This window comes from Pinus tabuliformis, chromosome J (assembly GCF_031772625.1).
Source record: "Pinus tabuliformis cultivar Carrire ecotype Pingquan chromosome J, CPIR1, whole genome shotgun sequence".
NCBI lineage: Eukaryota > Viridiplantae > Streptophyta > Pinopsida > Pinales > Pinaceae > Pinus > Pinus tabuliformis.
The window spans coordinates 979,760,576-979,774,696 of record NC_142295.1 but is presented as its reverse complement, the minus strand read 5'-3'; the positions used below and the strand labels follow the sequence as shown (position 1 = coordinate 979,774,696).

At 37.3% G+C, this 14,121-nt stretch overlaps 1 protein-coding gene and 1 pseudogene across 1 annotated transcript; one reads left to right on the top strand and one right to left on the bottom strand.

The window, feature by feature from the left end:
* Positions 1 to 583: 583 nt before the first annotated feature.
* On the top strand, positions 584 to 4,351 carry LOC149230125 (aminopeptidase M1-like; annotated as a pseudogene).
* Positions 4,352 to 8,110: 3,759 nt separating this feature from the next.
* On the bottom strand, positions 8,111 to 9,267 carry LOC149230124 (uncharacterized). The gene is made up of 3 exons (XM_089375996.1): positions 8,878 to 9,267; positions 8,534 to 8,706; positions 8,111 to 8,214 (listed from the first exon to the last, which is right to left on the bottom strand). The coding sequence occupies exons 1-3, from the start codon at positions 9,250 to 9,252 to the stop codon at positions 8,118 to 8,120; spliced, it is 645 nt and encodes a 214-aa protein (XP_089232122.1). The 5' UTR covers positions 9,253 to 9,267; the 3' UTR covers positions 8,111 to 8,117.
* Between the last annotated feature and the right edge of the window lie 4,854 nt (positions 9,268 to 14,121).

Genomic DNA, 14,121 nt, shown 5'->3' with positions numbered 1-14,121 from the left:
TTACTGATAAATAATATAATTAAGTCTTGCTAGGACTCCACGATCGATCGTTTGGTAGCGCGTCTCCACAACAACACGCCTGCACACTCATTGTCGGTACTCAAATTTCCATGGAGGTAAACGGAGGTGATTGGCGTGTCGGCAAAAGGCCAGAGCCTATGTCCTTGTGGATAGAGATTCGAATTACACGCAGATCATTTGTTCTGTTGACGTCTGGGTGCCTTTCCCTGTAGAATTCGTGGTGCTTCATTATATTCCCTCGTGGCTCTATGCTTGGCTTGGCAGTTGGACGTTAACTTGATACTTTAATACTATGCATAGAGCATTATATATATTTTCTTTCCTTCGATTTTGGAATTGTGGAGATGAAATGTTTTGCTTACCACAATACCCAACGCAAGTTGCAGTGGGTAATGCATTTTGTAATCAGTGCAATAATGGCGTTAAGCCTTCCTAAAAAAAAAATGTGTTTCAGCTGTATATACTATTGCCGATAATACTCTGTTTTCTGTTGTTGCAGCAATTTTTTATTTTTTTGGACTTATTTATCTTCTCAATTGAAGTATCAGCTTTACTTTCTCTGATGGATGTTTACAGAAACAAGCTTAACTATTTCGTGCTATCGTGCTTAATTGATATCGCTTATAAAGTTTCTAGCGTAGTTGGTAATGCTATCCCTCAGTCAACTGCTGATTTTATTGTTTACTATCAATCTTCTTCAGTTTGCAGCTGCAAAACTGGGCTGGGAGCCTATTCCAGGTGAGAGTCACTTGAACGCAATATTAAGAGGGCAAATATTGGTAGTTTTAGCTCGGTTTGGGCATGAAGAAACTAAAGTAGAAGCGAAAAGACGATTCAATGTTTTATTTTATTTTATTTTTTTATTTTTTTTTTTGTATATGACATAAGTACAACAATTCTACCTGCAGACATCAGAAAGGCTGCATACATAGTTGTCATGCAAAATGTCACAATCTCAGATAAATCTGGCTATGAATTTCTGTTGAGAATTTTCAGGGAGACAGATCTAAGTCCAGAAAAGTTCGTAATTTATGTTCAACTGCATCATCTCCAAATAGAGCCACGCATGTTCCTTTAGTGTGTCTGCCTGTCACAACTCGAGAAGTCACTTAGTATGCTGTGCAAAGCAAAGCACGAAATGCTACGGAAGAGGCATCATCAAGCCAGTCGGCATTCAATTTTTCTAGCACCATCTCTAATTGTAACGGCTGAAAAGATCAGCATTGTGTGCTGCTAGCAATACGCCTGAGGAGCTATGATTTCGGATCTCAATGTCTTTTCTTTACTGGACTTAAAATTGTAAGTTCCGAGTGATCAGTAAAGAAACACCATGCTAGAGATCTATCTATGATCATGGTTGGGTACATTGAAAAGAGGGGAGGCATAAGTAAACAAGTTCTGAGGATCAAGAATAGCACAGGGGTCATTTTAGGAAGGATTACCTATCTAAGGATATCGGTTGAACCTAAGCATTCCAACAGAAAATTTGACAGATAAAATTCAGCAGAGTTACATAATGCGTAGGGCCGGTAAGGTCGAAAGGGTTTGAACAAGGCTCTGATACCATCTGTAATGACCATTTACAATAACCAGAACTGAATTACAGGAAAACTAAAGATTTTAAATTTGTACTTACCTTAACTGCAGTTGATTCTGCTACTGAACTGGTGTCGTTGCTAATGTTGTGGCTAATTTGATCCAATTTCCGGGAAACCAATTCCTCCCAGCCAGATTGAGCAGATGGCTGCTCAACCCAGTAAGCTACTCGCAGAAGCTTACTGCCCCCGTGCCCAGAACCTCAGGCCGGTTAAAGCTCTTCCACTGGTAATTCTTAGTCCTCTGGTCTGAACTCCTAATTTCAGCTCCTGCCTTCCTTTCTCCGTCTCTTTTTTCCCCCTGTGATCGGTTCAGATTAGTGATTTTATAATGGCAGGCTTGGCGGTGGCCACCCTCCTGCTTACGGCCACCGCTCTTCTTCCTCCTGACACGCCTCCGCATGCATTTCAGAATCAGATATTGTACTTTACTCATATGGCATGCTTGCGTTTCCTCTTTACGTAAGGTTTGATATTTTATATCCCCTTTTAATATAAACTTTAATATCATGATGTTTAATATTTATATATATATATTTATAAGTTTAAACTTTATATTTATAACAAGGTTTTATTCATAATTATTTTTAGTATAAAGTTTATCAAATCAGTTTTTAATATAAGGTTTGGAAGGGTTATTACAAGACTCAAGACATTACAAAAACAACATTTAGAACTCATGAGTCATTATGAATTTTTGGTCATGCCTTTTTGCCTTACCAATGCACCTTCTACATTTCAAGGTTTGATGAATTCTATTTTCAAACCCTTCCTTAGAAAATTTGTGTTAGTATTTTTTTATGATATACTAATCTACAACAAGTCTTGGAAGGATCATGTTCAACATGTTGACAAGGTGCTCAAACTATTGGAGTACAAGAGGTGGAATATCCGGGTAATATTTTATCTCATGAAGGTGTGAAGGTAGACCCTAGCAAAATTAAATCCATTAAGAAATGGAAAATTCCCACATCCATAAAGCATCTGCGAGGATTTCTTGGGTTGACAGGGTATTATCGCAAGTTTGTTAAGAATTATGGACGAATAGCAGCACCTCTGACAACATTATTGAAGAAAGACGCATTCTCATGGACTCCAGAAGCAACAAAAGCCTTTAAACATCTTAAAGAGGTAATGTACCAAGCACTGGTGTTAGCTACGTTGAACTTCACAAAAACCTTCATTGTGGAATGTGATGCCTCAGGAAATGGAATTGGTGTTGTTTTAATGCAAGAAGAAAGACCCATTGCTTTCGAAAGTCATCTAATCAAAGGAAAGTATTTACACAAAGCTATTTATGAGAAGGAAATGTTGGCAATATTACATGCACTTAAGAAATGGCGACCCTACATAATAGGTGCCAATTGAGAAAATTGATACCTGGAAAACAACCTTTAAGTTTAAAGAAGGACCTTTGAGTGGTCATTCATGCATTTCATCTATATAAATTCCCCAACAATCCTCATAATGATGTTGAACATACCATTCACCAATTCCGTTATGTCGCATATATGTTACTAAGAAGTGTAACAGAGTGGGATATCAAAGTAGAACAAAGGAAGTAAAATATCTTGTAATAGTCAACACCAATCATTTCTAGTGGGGAAATAATCAACAAAAGGATTTTGAAGCATTGAAACAAGGGATTAGTTAAGCACCAACTCTCACATTGCCCAATTTGTCAAAGTACTTTTAAGTGGAAACAGATGCAAGTGGATATGCTATGGGAGAGATCTTCATAAAAAAAGGTAAGCCAATACGTTATCATTATGAAATGTTTCATGGTAAACTTTTGAGATATCCTACATATGAAAACGAAACTCTGTGCTCTTGTTCAAGCTGAAAAGAAGTGGAAGCACTATTTTATAGGAAAGGAGACCATCTTCCACACTGATCAACAATGACTGCAATATTTGAAATCCCAAAACTAGGCTTCCACAAGCTAAACACTACAAGCGGTGTTTTTGAGGCTCTAACCGTACCGACAGTCTACACTCAAACAGAGGGGGGTTGAGAAGCTCAAACCCCACTTCTGTGGGCCTTATCATGTCCCTCGGAGGGTGGGGGAGGTAAAATATGAGCTGGAGCTATCCTCGAGGAGCTGGGTGCACAACATTTTTCATGTGTCTTGCTTGAAAAATGCATTGGGACAGCATGTTACAACATCTATAGAGCTACCCCCTATGGACAATGAGGGACATTTGGTGCTAGAGCTGAAGGCCATTTTGGACACTAGGGAGAGACATCTGCGTAACAGGGTCAACAGGGAGTTTTTGATTCGATGGAGGAATCTGTCAGATGATGATGCCACTTGGGAGTGGGAGCAGATACTACAACATCCTTCATCGCAGTTGCTTGAGGACAAGCAACATTTTGGCGGGGAGGATTGTGATATTCCTACTTATTATTTTACTAAGTAAATACCAATTTTGCTCAATTTTGTCTTATTACATGGTTACACTTAGGAGAAGTGGGCTTAGGGGACCCACATTCGATTTTTGGCATAAGAGGCACCCCAACATTAGATTTTGATGGAAAGGTTGCGGCTTTTGTGGAGTGTGGGAACCACCACAAGGGAATTTTGGCCCACGTGGAGAGTAGGCTCCCATTGGAGAGAAATTAGTGAGAAGAATTCAATGTGGGCTCACATGGGAAATATTAGAGGAAACTTGAAAAAAGGAAGGATGGGCTCTCATTTTGCTCATCATCTATCATTTTCAGAATTTGTCTTTTGACATAGCACGCTTGAGCAGTGAGCCAATTCTACATGTGTTGTTCAGCACACTGGGTGTTTCCAAGCGGAGATCCCAGCGCTTGCTTTGGTGGAGTTCGAGTTTCAGCCCAAGGAGGGAGTTTACTTAGCCCCGAATCATACCAACAACACTAAGTCCTTACCACAGCAGGAGCATGCTACAACAACACAGGGACTGCGTAGTCTTGGGTAGAGACACTCTGGGAGGTTGAGTGAGTGGAGTTTGTGGAGGAATCTTGGAGGGAAGGCCTGGGGAGCCTTCTAACAGGGATTACATGCATTTTTGGAGAATTTAGTAGCATAATCTTCAGGTGGGTTGATTTTTCTAGTAGCACAACCACTAAAGCCAAAGAGGGTCGAATTTCCAGGGTCAAGCTTTGGCCAAACCCTTCATGGGTTATTTTGGGTTTCTTGAGGCCGAGATTAAATTCCTGGAATTTTCTTATCATTGGAGAGGGCCCTGACAGCATATCCTTTTAGGAAACAACACATTTCTAGGCATCTAGAACATAACACTTGGGCAGCGTAGCAGCAGATTAGAGGAGGGTGTTTCACATATCTTTTCGGGGCTTTGCTAGATTGCCTAGAGCAAGCCCAGGTGCATTCATTCCAGCACCTTGTTGTACACCTCTTTCCTTTAATAAAATGAGTACACGGTTTAATTTTGGATGCAAATTTTTAGTCTAATTGCTTGCTTTGGTTTCATGTTGTTTTCGTTTATTTTTCTTTTCATATTTACTATTAATTTTCCCTTAGGTATATTTCGTAAACCAACAAAAACTGTCAATTGATCCTCATAAGACTTTTTATCATTGAGGCCTCTATTTTCTTCAATTTCCATTATTTTTCTTAAATTTCCTCCTCACATGCAACGTGTGACTTTTCACCTCCCTTTTCTCCTATTTTCCTTTATTTTCATAAAATAAAGGCCAATGATGCCTTTTTGCCTTTCCAACGCATTTGCTATTGCCTTTGAAAATTTCTCCTAGCCATGATAAACCAAATGAACACACACACTAGGATGTTTTTCCCAACATTCAACTTGGAATATGTGTCCCATGATGTTGGTCTTATTTTTCCTTTATTACATGAAATTTTGATCCGAGGTTGTTACAACTATGTTGATTGCGGTGTTGATTTTTGAACGTTATGGATTTTTCCTACTATTATTTTATCCATGGTGGTTTATGTAATGTTCCCATGTATTTCATTCTCTTCTTGCACTCTATACCACAAGGGGCAATTTTTGAATTGGTGGCAATTCTATCAAATTCACATCTTTCAGAGTTGGAATTCTTAGGTATCTTATACCCTTCTCCTATGTTGGTTTACGACCGCTGGTATTCTGGTCATTTTTCATTATGGTTACAAGTCTTGGTCTTTTCTGCTTCAATGGGTACATGTTCGGTTCATAGAATGGAACAATAATTATCCCTTGTATTTACTGTTATGGTATCTAACATTGGTGGTTAGAGGTCATAGTCTTCAATCTTCATCCTTGATTGTGTTGGTTTTGAAGTCTTAGCCTATGTTGCGAGAGTCCTAGTGTCAAGTCTGGGGAACTTGGGTATCATCACAAACTTAGTCCTTGCAATTTGGTAACCGGGGTTGGTCTTGTATTCCTGGGTGTGTCCATCACTGGTCGCTTTTTGTGTTACATCCTCTATTATGTTTTTAGGGGATGATATTATTGTGCTTTAGTCTCGTCTTAAAAAGTTAGTGGTTCTCCCTTTGGTTTCTTTTGATCAAAGAGGTTCTTCAGCAGGTTGTCTATTTTGTCTCTTGATGTTGGAAGTCATGGCTCTCTGACAATGAATGGTAAGTCGTTAGGGCAGTTTTGGTCAACAGGGAGTTAGACATAGTCATCAATTCACAGGGGACTCAATTGTTTCTTTATTTAATGTTGTACCCTTAGAAGTGTGCAGGGATATTCTACCTCTGAAATCCAAGGATCTTGAGGAACGTCCTTATTTCTCATACTCGGAGGTCGTTGATGTTATTTCGTTACAGATCCCAAATCATAGTAAAATGAGGAAAAAAACGATTGTTTGTCTTGAATTATGAATCTATGTAGTTGTAGTTGGACTCTCTGTTTCACTTAGTTCTTAAAGACAATCATGTTCATAACTACAACATCTTCTTGGGTTTGGAGGATATTAAGAGAATTCTCATAAATGTGAGATTTAAGGTCAATGAAATGGATGCATGTCGGGTGGAGAAAGCTTTGGTTTTTGATTCGGGTTTTGGGGAGCTCACAAACCCTCGAGGAGACCATACTGGAACTCCATTTTTAATCTCTTCGAACCCTTGGATTCCTATGTCATCATATTAAATGATGACATCTTCGGTTCCTCTGCTACTATATCATTTTCTGAGGTATGGGTACGATATTGCATCTTTTGGGTGTGTTCTTTGGACAATTATGTAAATGGAATTTTGGTAAAGACGTTATAGTTTTCACGACCTTCTCTTTGTCTATTGTCTGGTCACGGATGAATTTCTCTCTGATGTCTCGTTTACGACTCTTACTCCCTTTTGGTTGGCGAGGTATTTGATTGGTTCTGTGTATTTGTGGGATGGTGTATGCTTCAACTGTTACTGGTGTTTGTTGGAGGTCTTCATTTGCTTTAAGGCTGTCTACCATGGCCATCTATGTGTTTCATGGTTTTGTTCTCTACGTGTTGGTGCTTTTGGTTGATGATGGTCGTGATTATAATTTTGGTGGTTATAATTTTGATGTATCCACTGTTTGTAATTTTTTTAGTTGTTGTTGCCCATAATGGAGGTTGTTGTTGTTGTTACTTATGTATTCTGAGGTGTAATAAATGGCCTCCTATGGCCTTGGTAGACTATATGTTGTTGTTCCTTATGTAATCTTGTTTCACTCAATGAAATATGTTGTTCTTATTTATAAAAAAAAAATGATATTTTTTTATTGAAATAAAATTGTGTCATTTAAATGATTTATTACCAGTTTATGAATGATAGATTTTCACTTTTACTATTTTTTAATCTTGGATTGTTACATGAAATTAGTTTTTCTCTATTTTTTCTTTTTATTTTCTATTAGAAATTTCTTTATATTCAATATGAAATTTTTTTGAGGGATTTCACAAATTCAACACTAAGGTTCCAAGCCATCACAACACAGTTCATCATGTCATTTTCTAGAATTAAACCTAGGTGGGGAGTATAACAATCATTCCCCCCAACCCTTGGAGACAAAACCAATTGACAAAGACATGAATCTAGATATTAAAGATTAAAACCTAAATGGTATTTGCAAGAAATCTAATATCCTTTGTAATTAGTAGTTACTTTCAAAAGGGTCACTTTGGATGGAGTCATGTTTTTTAATAGTATTTAATCTTAATCAAATACATGAAACTAGAATCTTTTTTTATTTTTATTTTTTGGGTTTTTTTATTTCCTTTTCTATGAGAAATATCATTATATTCCATATGAGGAATATGAGACTACTCAAACTCAACACCAAGGCTTGAAGCTATTACAAAAAAGCTCAAAATATTACTTATGAGAATTGAACTTGGGTGGGGATAATAACAATCATTCCCAATTGGAAAATACATGAAACTAGATATTAGTGCTTTGTCCAATTGGAAAATACATGAAACTAGATATTAGTGCTTTGATTACAGTATAACCTATTACTTAAAATTAAAACTTAATTTCTTATTTTTATATATACATCATAGTGGTCTAGCAAGTTTAGTCTCTGTTGACTGCCACTAACCCTCTGATGCCATCTGGTAGCTACCCGATGTCGGATCCTCTTCATCATCTTTTGCTTCCCATAGGAAATGAGCATAGGATGCAAGAACATTGCTGCAGAATAGAGCCAACAGTGAGATAACATCAGTTAAATGGTTGCATATATTAAAATCCCTGAATCTATCCACTTTTATGGCCACTTGAGATAAGTTTTCCTCCTTTTTTACCCGAGTTGAGATGATTTGTAAGTTCTAGAATCATCATAATGACAACCCACCAGATCCTATCTAGGCATCATCCCTAGACTTGGACTAGAATGACTGGAAATAGCAGGCATCATCTCAACGTCAATGTCTAAGTAGGATCAAAGCAATGAAAGTAACAAGGCAAAGAGAGAGCATAAAACCAGTCAGGAGATAGGAAAGATACTCACCAGTCATCCGGAGCAGCCTCAACAGCTTGATCAAAGTAAGTTTGTGCACGAGGTGCATCTTTATGAACGTCCCATATAATATTGGCATAATTAGAGAGGGCATCCCCATCACCCGGACTGGCTAGTATGGCCCTCCCATAATATTCCTCAGCTTTTTCCACATCATGCTGGACCTAAATACACACAAAGCCTCCAGATTAAAAATTGTGATGTAAGAATATACATTTTATAAATTGAGTGTTTTTAATATGTATTAAGAGATATATGATATGCAGTCAACAACACTAAGATAATTAGTTATAAACAGCATAAACGCAGTTCAGTTCAGATTCCTCAATACTAACCTCCTGCAGGAACCTCGCATAATTCGTTAACAGAAGTGGGTTGTCAGGATCTGCCCGCAGCATTTTCTTATAGTATGCGTCTGTGTTATTGGAATCTGATCCAGACCCGTCTCCTCCGCCTCCGTACCCAACTCCACCTCCATCTTCACCTCCAAATCCTCCATTAACGGAACCTGTCGAAGTTTTAGTCTCAAGATCAACCCTATCGCACGCCAAAGCCACTCCAGTGCCTTCAAATATCCCGTCACTCATCAAATCATCATTCCTCCTTCCGGAGAGAAAAGACCCTTCACCTGCATGGACTCCAATTGCTGCCATGTTTTTCCCTCGAAATTCCTCCTGTGGGTCACCATTGCTTTGAAGCCCAATTGACATTTGAGTATCAGAATCCTAGAATCCTCAAATTCATCTTTGAGAACCTCATCCAATACAACATTGCTCACAAAATTTTCTATACAGAGCTTTCTACAGAGTTCCAAAGTACCAGACCTTAACCCCAGCCTCCTTAGACTGCCATTCGATAAGGAGTTATGAAAATCAACTGCAGACAGCGTCCTTTCGCATATGTGGTGTACATCGTGATGAAACAACTGACCATCACCATTACCAGTAGCGTACATTTGGGTCCGCTGAACAGATCTGCGCAAATTCAATTTTGATTGTGGTTGAAGTCCAAAGAGGGAATTCAGCCCGTGAGTAGAACTGCAGAGTAACATAATGGCATTAACGCCTAAGAGAGCTACCTCCAAATTTCTGGTAAGAGTACAGTACCATGTTCATGCACTTAGAGGCACAGAATGAGTAGATATATAAGGCTGACACAAGACGAGTTAAAATATGAATACGGGTTGAAAGTATGTTAATCGCAGTTAAAGTATTTTCTGTCACGTCGTGGAGTGAGGTGGGATAAAGGTGTCCATTTCCACCTGTCACGTCGTGGAGTGAGGTGGGATAAAGGTGTCCATTTCCACCTGTCGGGCAGTGAGGCATGAACTAGATTGTCGATGGGAATTGTTTACCAGGGGCGCCCGCCGGCGTTGTTGGTTTTCCCAATTCCGATTATGCGTTGTACATTGAATCTGAACGGGCAACAAGGAATGAATTAGATTCGCAATGTGAATGGTTTTTCGCGATGTGAATGGTTTACCAGTTGCGCCGGCCGGGTTTTCAAAATCTAATGAGCGGTTGTACGGGTAAGAGAGAGATATGGGCAGGCCACAGGAGTTGGCTTTGGCGTTTTGTTGAAGTATCTATGGACTGTGTAACAAAGGTTTGGAGTATTGACGACTTATATACTTGTGTGGTATATGAGCTTTCGCATGCGTTCCCCTTGTTACTCAGGATTATATCCCTTGCTTTCGCATCATTCAAACGCTTGATTTGTTTTAAGCGTTTGCCAGAAAACAAATTAAGAGAGGTATGGTTGAATGAACGTGAGCCTCTAAGCATCGAGTTCAATGTAGGTGAATGGAAATTGAGTTTGTTTTGTTTTTTTTTTTCCTCAAGGCTTTTTTCAATTAAAAAAGAGTGTATAAAAAATATAGGTCATTTTTCACAAAATCTTTTATAAGTGTTTCTTCAACAACAACAAAAACAAGAGATCATATTATGTAGTTTTTAAAACTATTCTATTTTGGTTCATATTTTTAAAGTCCCTCACACATGATTGTAGAGATCTACTTATATTCAGAAAAAATATAGTTTTAACTGAGATACATAGCTAGTGCTTCTCTTGCATAGGAAATCCATGACCTGGTTTTGTTCCCTATATATGTTCCCAAAGGAAATAGACTCAAAAAAACTCACCAGATTTCAAATACGACGCATCCAGTTTGATAGAATGTGAGGATTGAACTATGAGTGATCCTTAACCCATTCAAAAATGCCTTTTGCATCTCTATGGATGTGAAGTGTCTCTAGCCCCAACCATCTAGAGCATATCAAAACCCCCCATAATGTTATAGTTTAAACCCTTACGCTTGTACCTCTATCACCCTCCCCCCAGAAGTGATAGTATATGCCAAGTTCTAACACACTAAATGCTTCACAGCCACAGTGCTTTTACTAACAAGCACCGTCAAAAACCTGTCGACATATCTTTTCAAATGTCTTTAAACGCGAACTATCTCTTTTTATTGTGCTTCTTCATCGACCCTATTTTTGAAAAATATGTCATCGCCTTAATGATAACAACTCTAACGTTAGCATATGTCTTATCAAACAATGGAGAGTTACTGCTTCTCCAAATGGACCAAATGGTTTAAAAAGGAAGGGATTTATATTTCTTTTGGGAAAGAAACCAAGAAGATAGACAAGGCTCCAAAGATTGTAACTCTCGAACCTTTATGATGTTTAATGCATCCATTACACCTTCCCACACCCCCATTGCAAATGGACATCTCAATAAAAGGTGACAAACATCCTTAGACCCCTATTTACACATGGCGTATATACTTGGACCAAAGAAACCTCTATGAAGTAGGTTGTTCCACGTCAAGATTCTATTGTGTAGTGCCAACCAACAAAAACATAAGATTTTTCTTGGAACCTCCCAATTCCACGCACGTTGAAACCACTTAAATTTTTCTTATGACACCTCCACCTTGGGAAGCCTACTGTATATTTCCCGGGCAACTACTTGCCCCTTCTTCACTTTCCCATCCCAAACCATCCTATCCCCATTTGCATTGATATGAATACCAACAACACATAACTGTGACAACTATTCTTCCCTTTCAATAGCAAGGTCCCCCATTACTTCCAAATCATCTGCCTTATACCAATGTTATAAGAAATTTCCATGACTGTGAGCACGATAAATCTAATTAAGATAGAAAAAAACCTTTGTCGTGAAGAAAGTTTAGAAGGGGTACTCATAAGGAATGATTCCCACAGAGACCCTTTAGTGCATCTAATTCAATCTCAATATGTGTATTGTCACCAATGTCCCACTTAAGAAACCCAAGCAACCATGGGATGTTTTTCATCATACTACACCAAATGTGAGAGGAGCCTGTTTCATACGTTGCTCGTCCCCTTATCCATTTAGTAAAACGACCCCCCTTCATATATTTTTCTCTCTTGATCTGTGCCCAAATGCTACTACCCTCTATCACCCTCTAATGTTTATTTATAAGTAGGGATCTATTAAAAGAAAATAAGTCCAAATGCCCCAATCTCCATCAAAGACCAGACATGCAATCATGTTCCATTTAACCAGATGCATCTTGCCCTTTTGTAGTTGACCAACCCATATGGACCTAGCCATAGTAGACTAGATCTTATGGATAGTCTCCTTAGGAGGTTGAAACAAGTGCATCCATTAAACTGAAATGTGAAGTAAAACTGATTTAATTAAAGTCATGCGACCTCCTATAGATAACCATATGTGTGTCCATCCAACCAACCTCTTATCGAATTTATATAACAACCACTTCTAGTCCTTAATACCATATCTATTTGGTTATAATCTAAACCCCAAGTATGTGAACCCCTCCTCGAGATGACAAGATTAATCTCAAAAAATTTACAGATGTCAATAATTATCACATCCTTTGGTTCCCCAGAAATCAGAATACATTTCAATTTGAGTTGAGATGAGAGGAATGTGGAAAGGGAAGATAGGTTCTACTCCTCAAAGGAGGTCCATTACATAGTGTTACAAATGAGGCCAGATGGTTATACACGAGCAATCTTCCACCCTTAAAATATGGAAGGGAGAATGAGGTGAAGACCCTACTTACGATATTATAATGGCATTGTAACCGAGGCCACAATTTTGTCTGGAAAGTTATTTTTCGCCAGAATTTGGCCATTTCTTCAAAAAACCTATCATAGGAGCATTTAACTTTTTTATGGTGGAAATAGATTCAGCACCATAAAAACCTCCCGGGCACCTAAAATACTAAAACTTGACAGCTGTAACCCAAATTTCCCAAAATATCTGCAAGAATTTGGTCAAAATATTGCCAAAATTTCCACTATTTTTTAAGCAAAATTGCAGATCATTAAACTATTTTGACTATAATTTATGTTTTTCCAAACTTCAACCTAAACGCAATGAAGATGTGAAGTGAGAATGATGCATTTACTAAAAGAGTAATATGAATGGTAAAATATCATTAGTAAACAAACTATGTTGGACTATGATTTGACAAGATCTAAAGTAAAGGACTTGAATGAACGTGAATATGTGACATAGTATAACTCATCATTAGTAAGTGATAGGATATCATTAGTGAACAAACTATGTTGGACTATGATTTGACAAGCTCTAAAGTAAAAGACTTGAATGAAAGTGGATATGTGACATAGTATAACTCATCATTAGTGAGTGATAGATGGTACATTTTGAATTTTAAAGTGACTATCCACTTAGTTTATACATATAAGAATGTCCTAGGACATACTCCAAGCTCCTACACACATATAATAATAATTATTATTATATTTTTTTTTAATGTGGTAAAATTTACTATAATTTTGTGACGTTAATGATATTGTTATTAAAAAAACCATATCATTTATATGATTTAATATTAGTTTGGAAAAAAAGATTTTTGTTTTTATGAGATATTTATGAGTTTTGAATTGTTGTTCATTGAAATTATTTATAATTGTTATTATAAAATTTTAAAAAAGAAATTAACCTAAATAATTTAGGTAAGAAAGTTAATATTCTTTATAATTATTGATTGTTTTAAGTAAAATAATGTACTTTTAAATAACATTTAACTATATTTTTTATATGAAAAATATCTTTTTATTTCATATGAGGAATTACTACTCAATACCAAAAACATTGCAACAAGATTTATCATATAACTTGCAAAATTAAATGGGGAAGATAACCATCATCCCTCTAAATCACTCTAAACTAACCCAATTAACATACACATAAAACAAAATATTATTAATTTGATTACAATCTAATCTCTTACCAAAAATCAAAAACTAATCCTTTATCATTATATATGATTAATATTTTATTTATAAATATAATTTTTAATAATATGTAAAGACTATTTTCCCTATTATTATAATTTTTTTTAAATTTATAGTGTAAACCCGTCAGTTTTCAAAATTCTGGTTGAAAAACTCCCGATCGGGATGAGGAACAGGGTAGTTGAGGATGGCAGGAGCGATCATTATAAGGGAAGGACAGCCGGAAGTGACCACAGGAATGAGGCCGCCCTCCCAACCAAAACAATGAGTAATAGGCCAGCACACGTTTCAAGAAACCGG

What these genes read in the sequence shown, in the direction of transcription:
- LOC149230124 (XM_089375996.1), bottom strand. Translation starts at nt 9,252, where the DNA reads ATGTCAATTGGGCTTCAAAGCAATGGTGACCCACAGGAGGAATTTCGA. An exon ending in ATGCGAGGTTCCTGCAGGAG is followed by an intron (nt 8,707 to 8,877) that starts GTTAGTATTGAG and finishes GTGTGTATTTAG; the next exon opens with GTCCAGCATGATGTGGAAAA. An exon ending in GAGGCTGCTCCGGATGACTG is followed by an intron (nt 8,215 to 8,533) that starts GTGAGTATCTTT and finishes TCTATTCTGCAG; the next exon opens with CAATGTTCTTGCATCCTATG.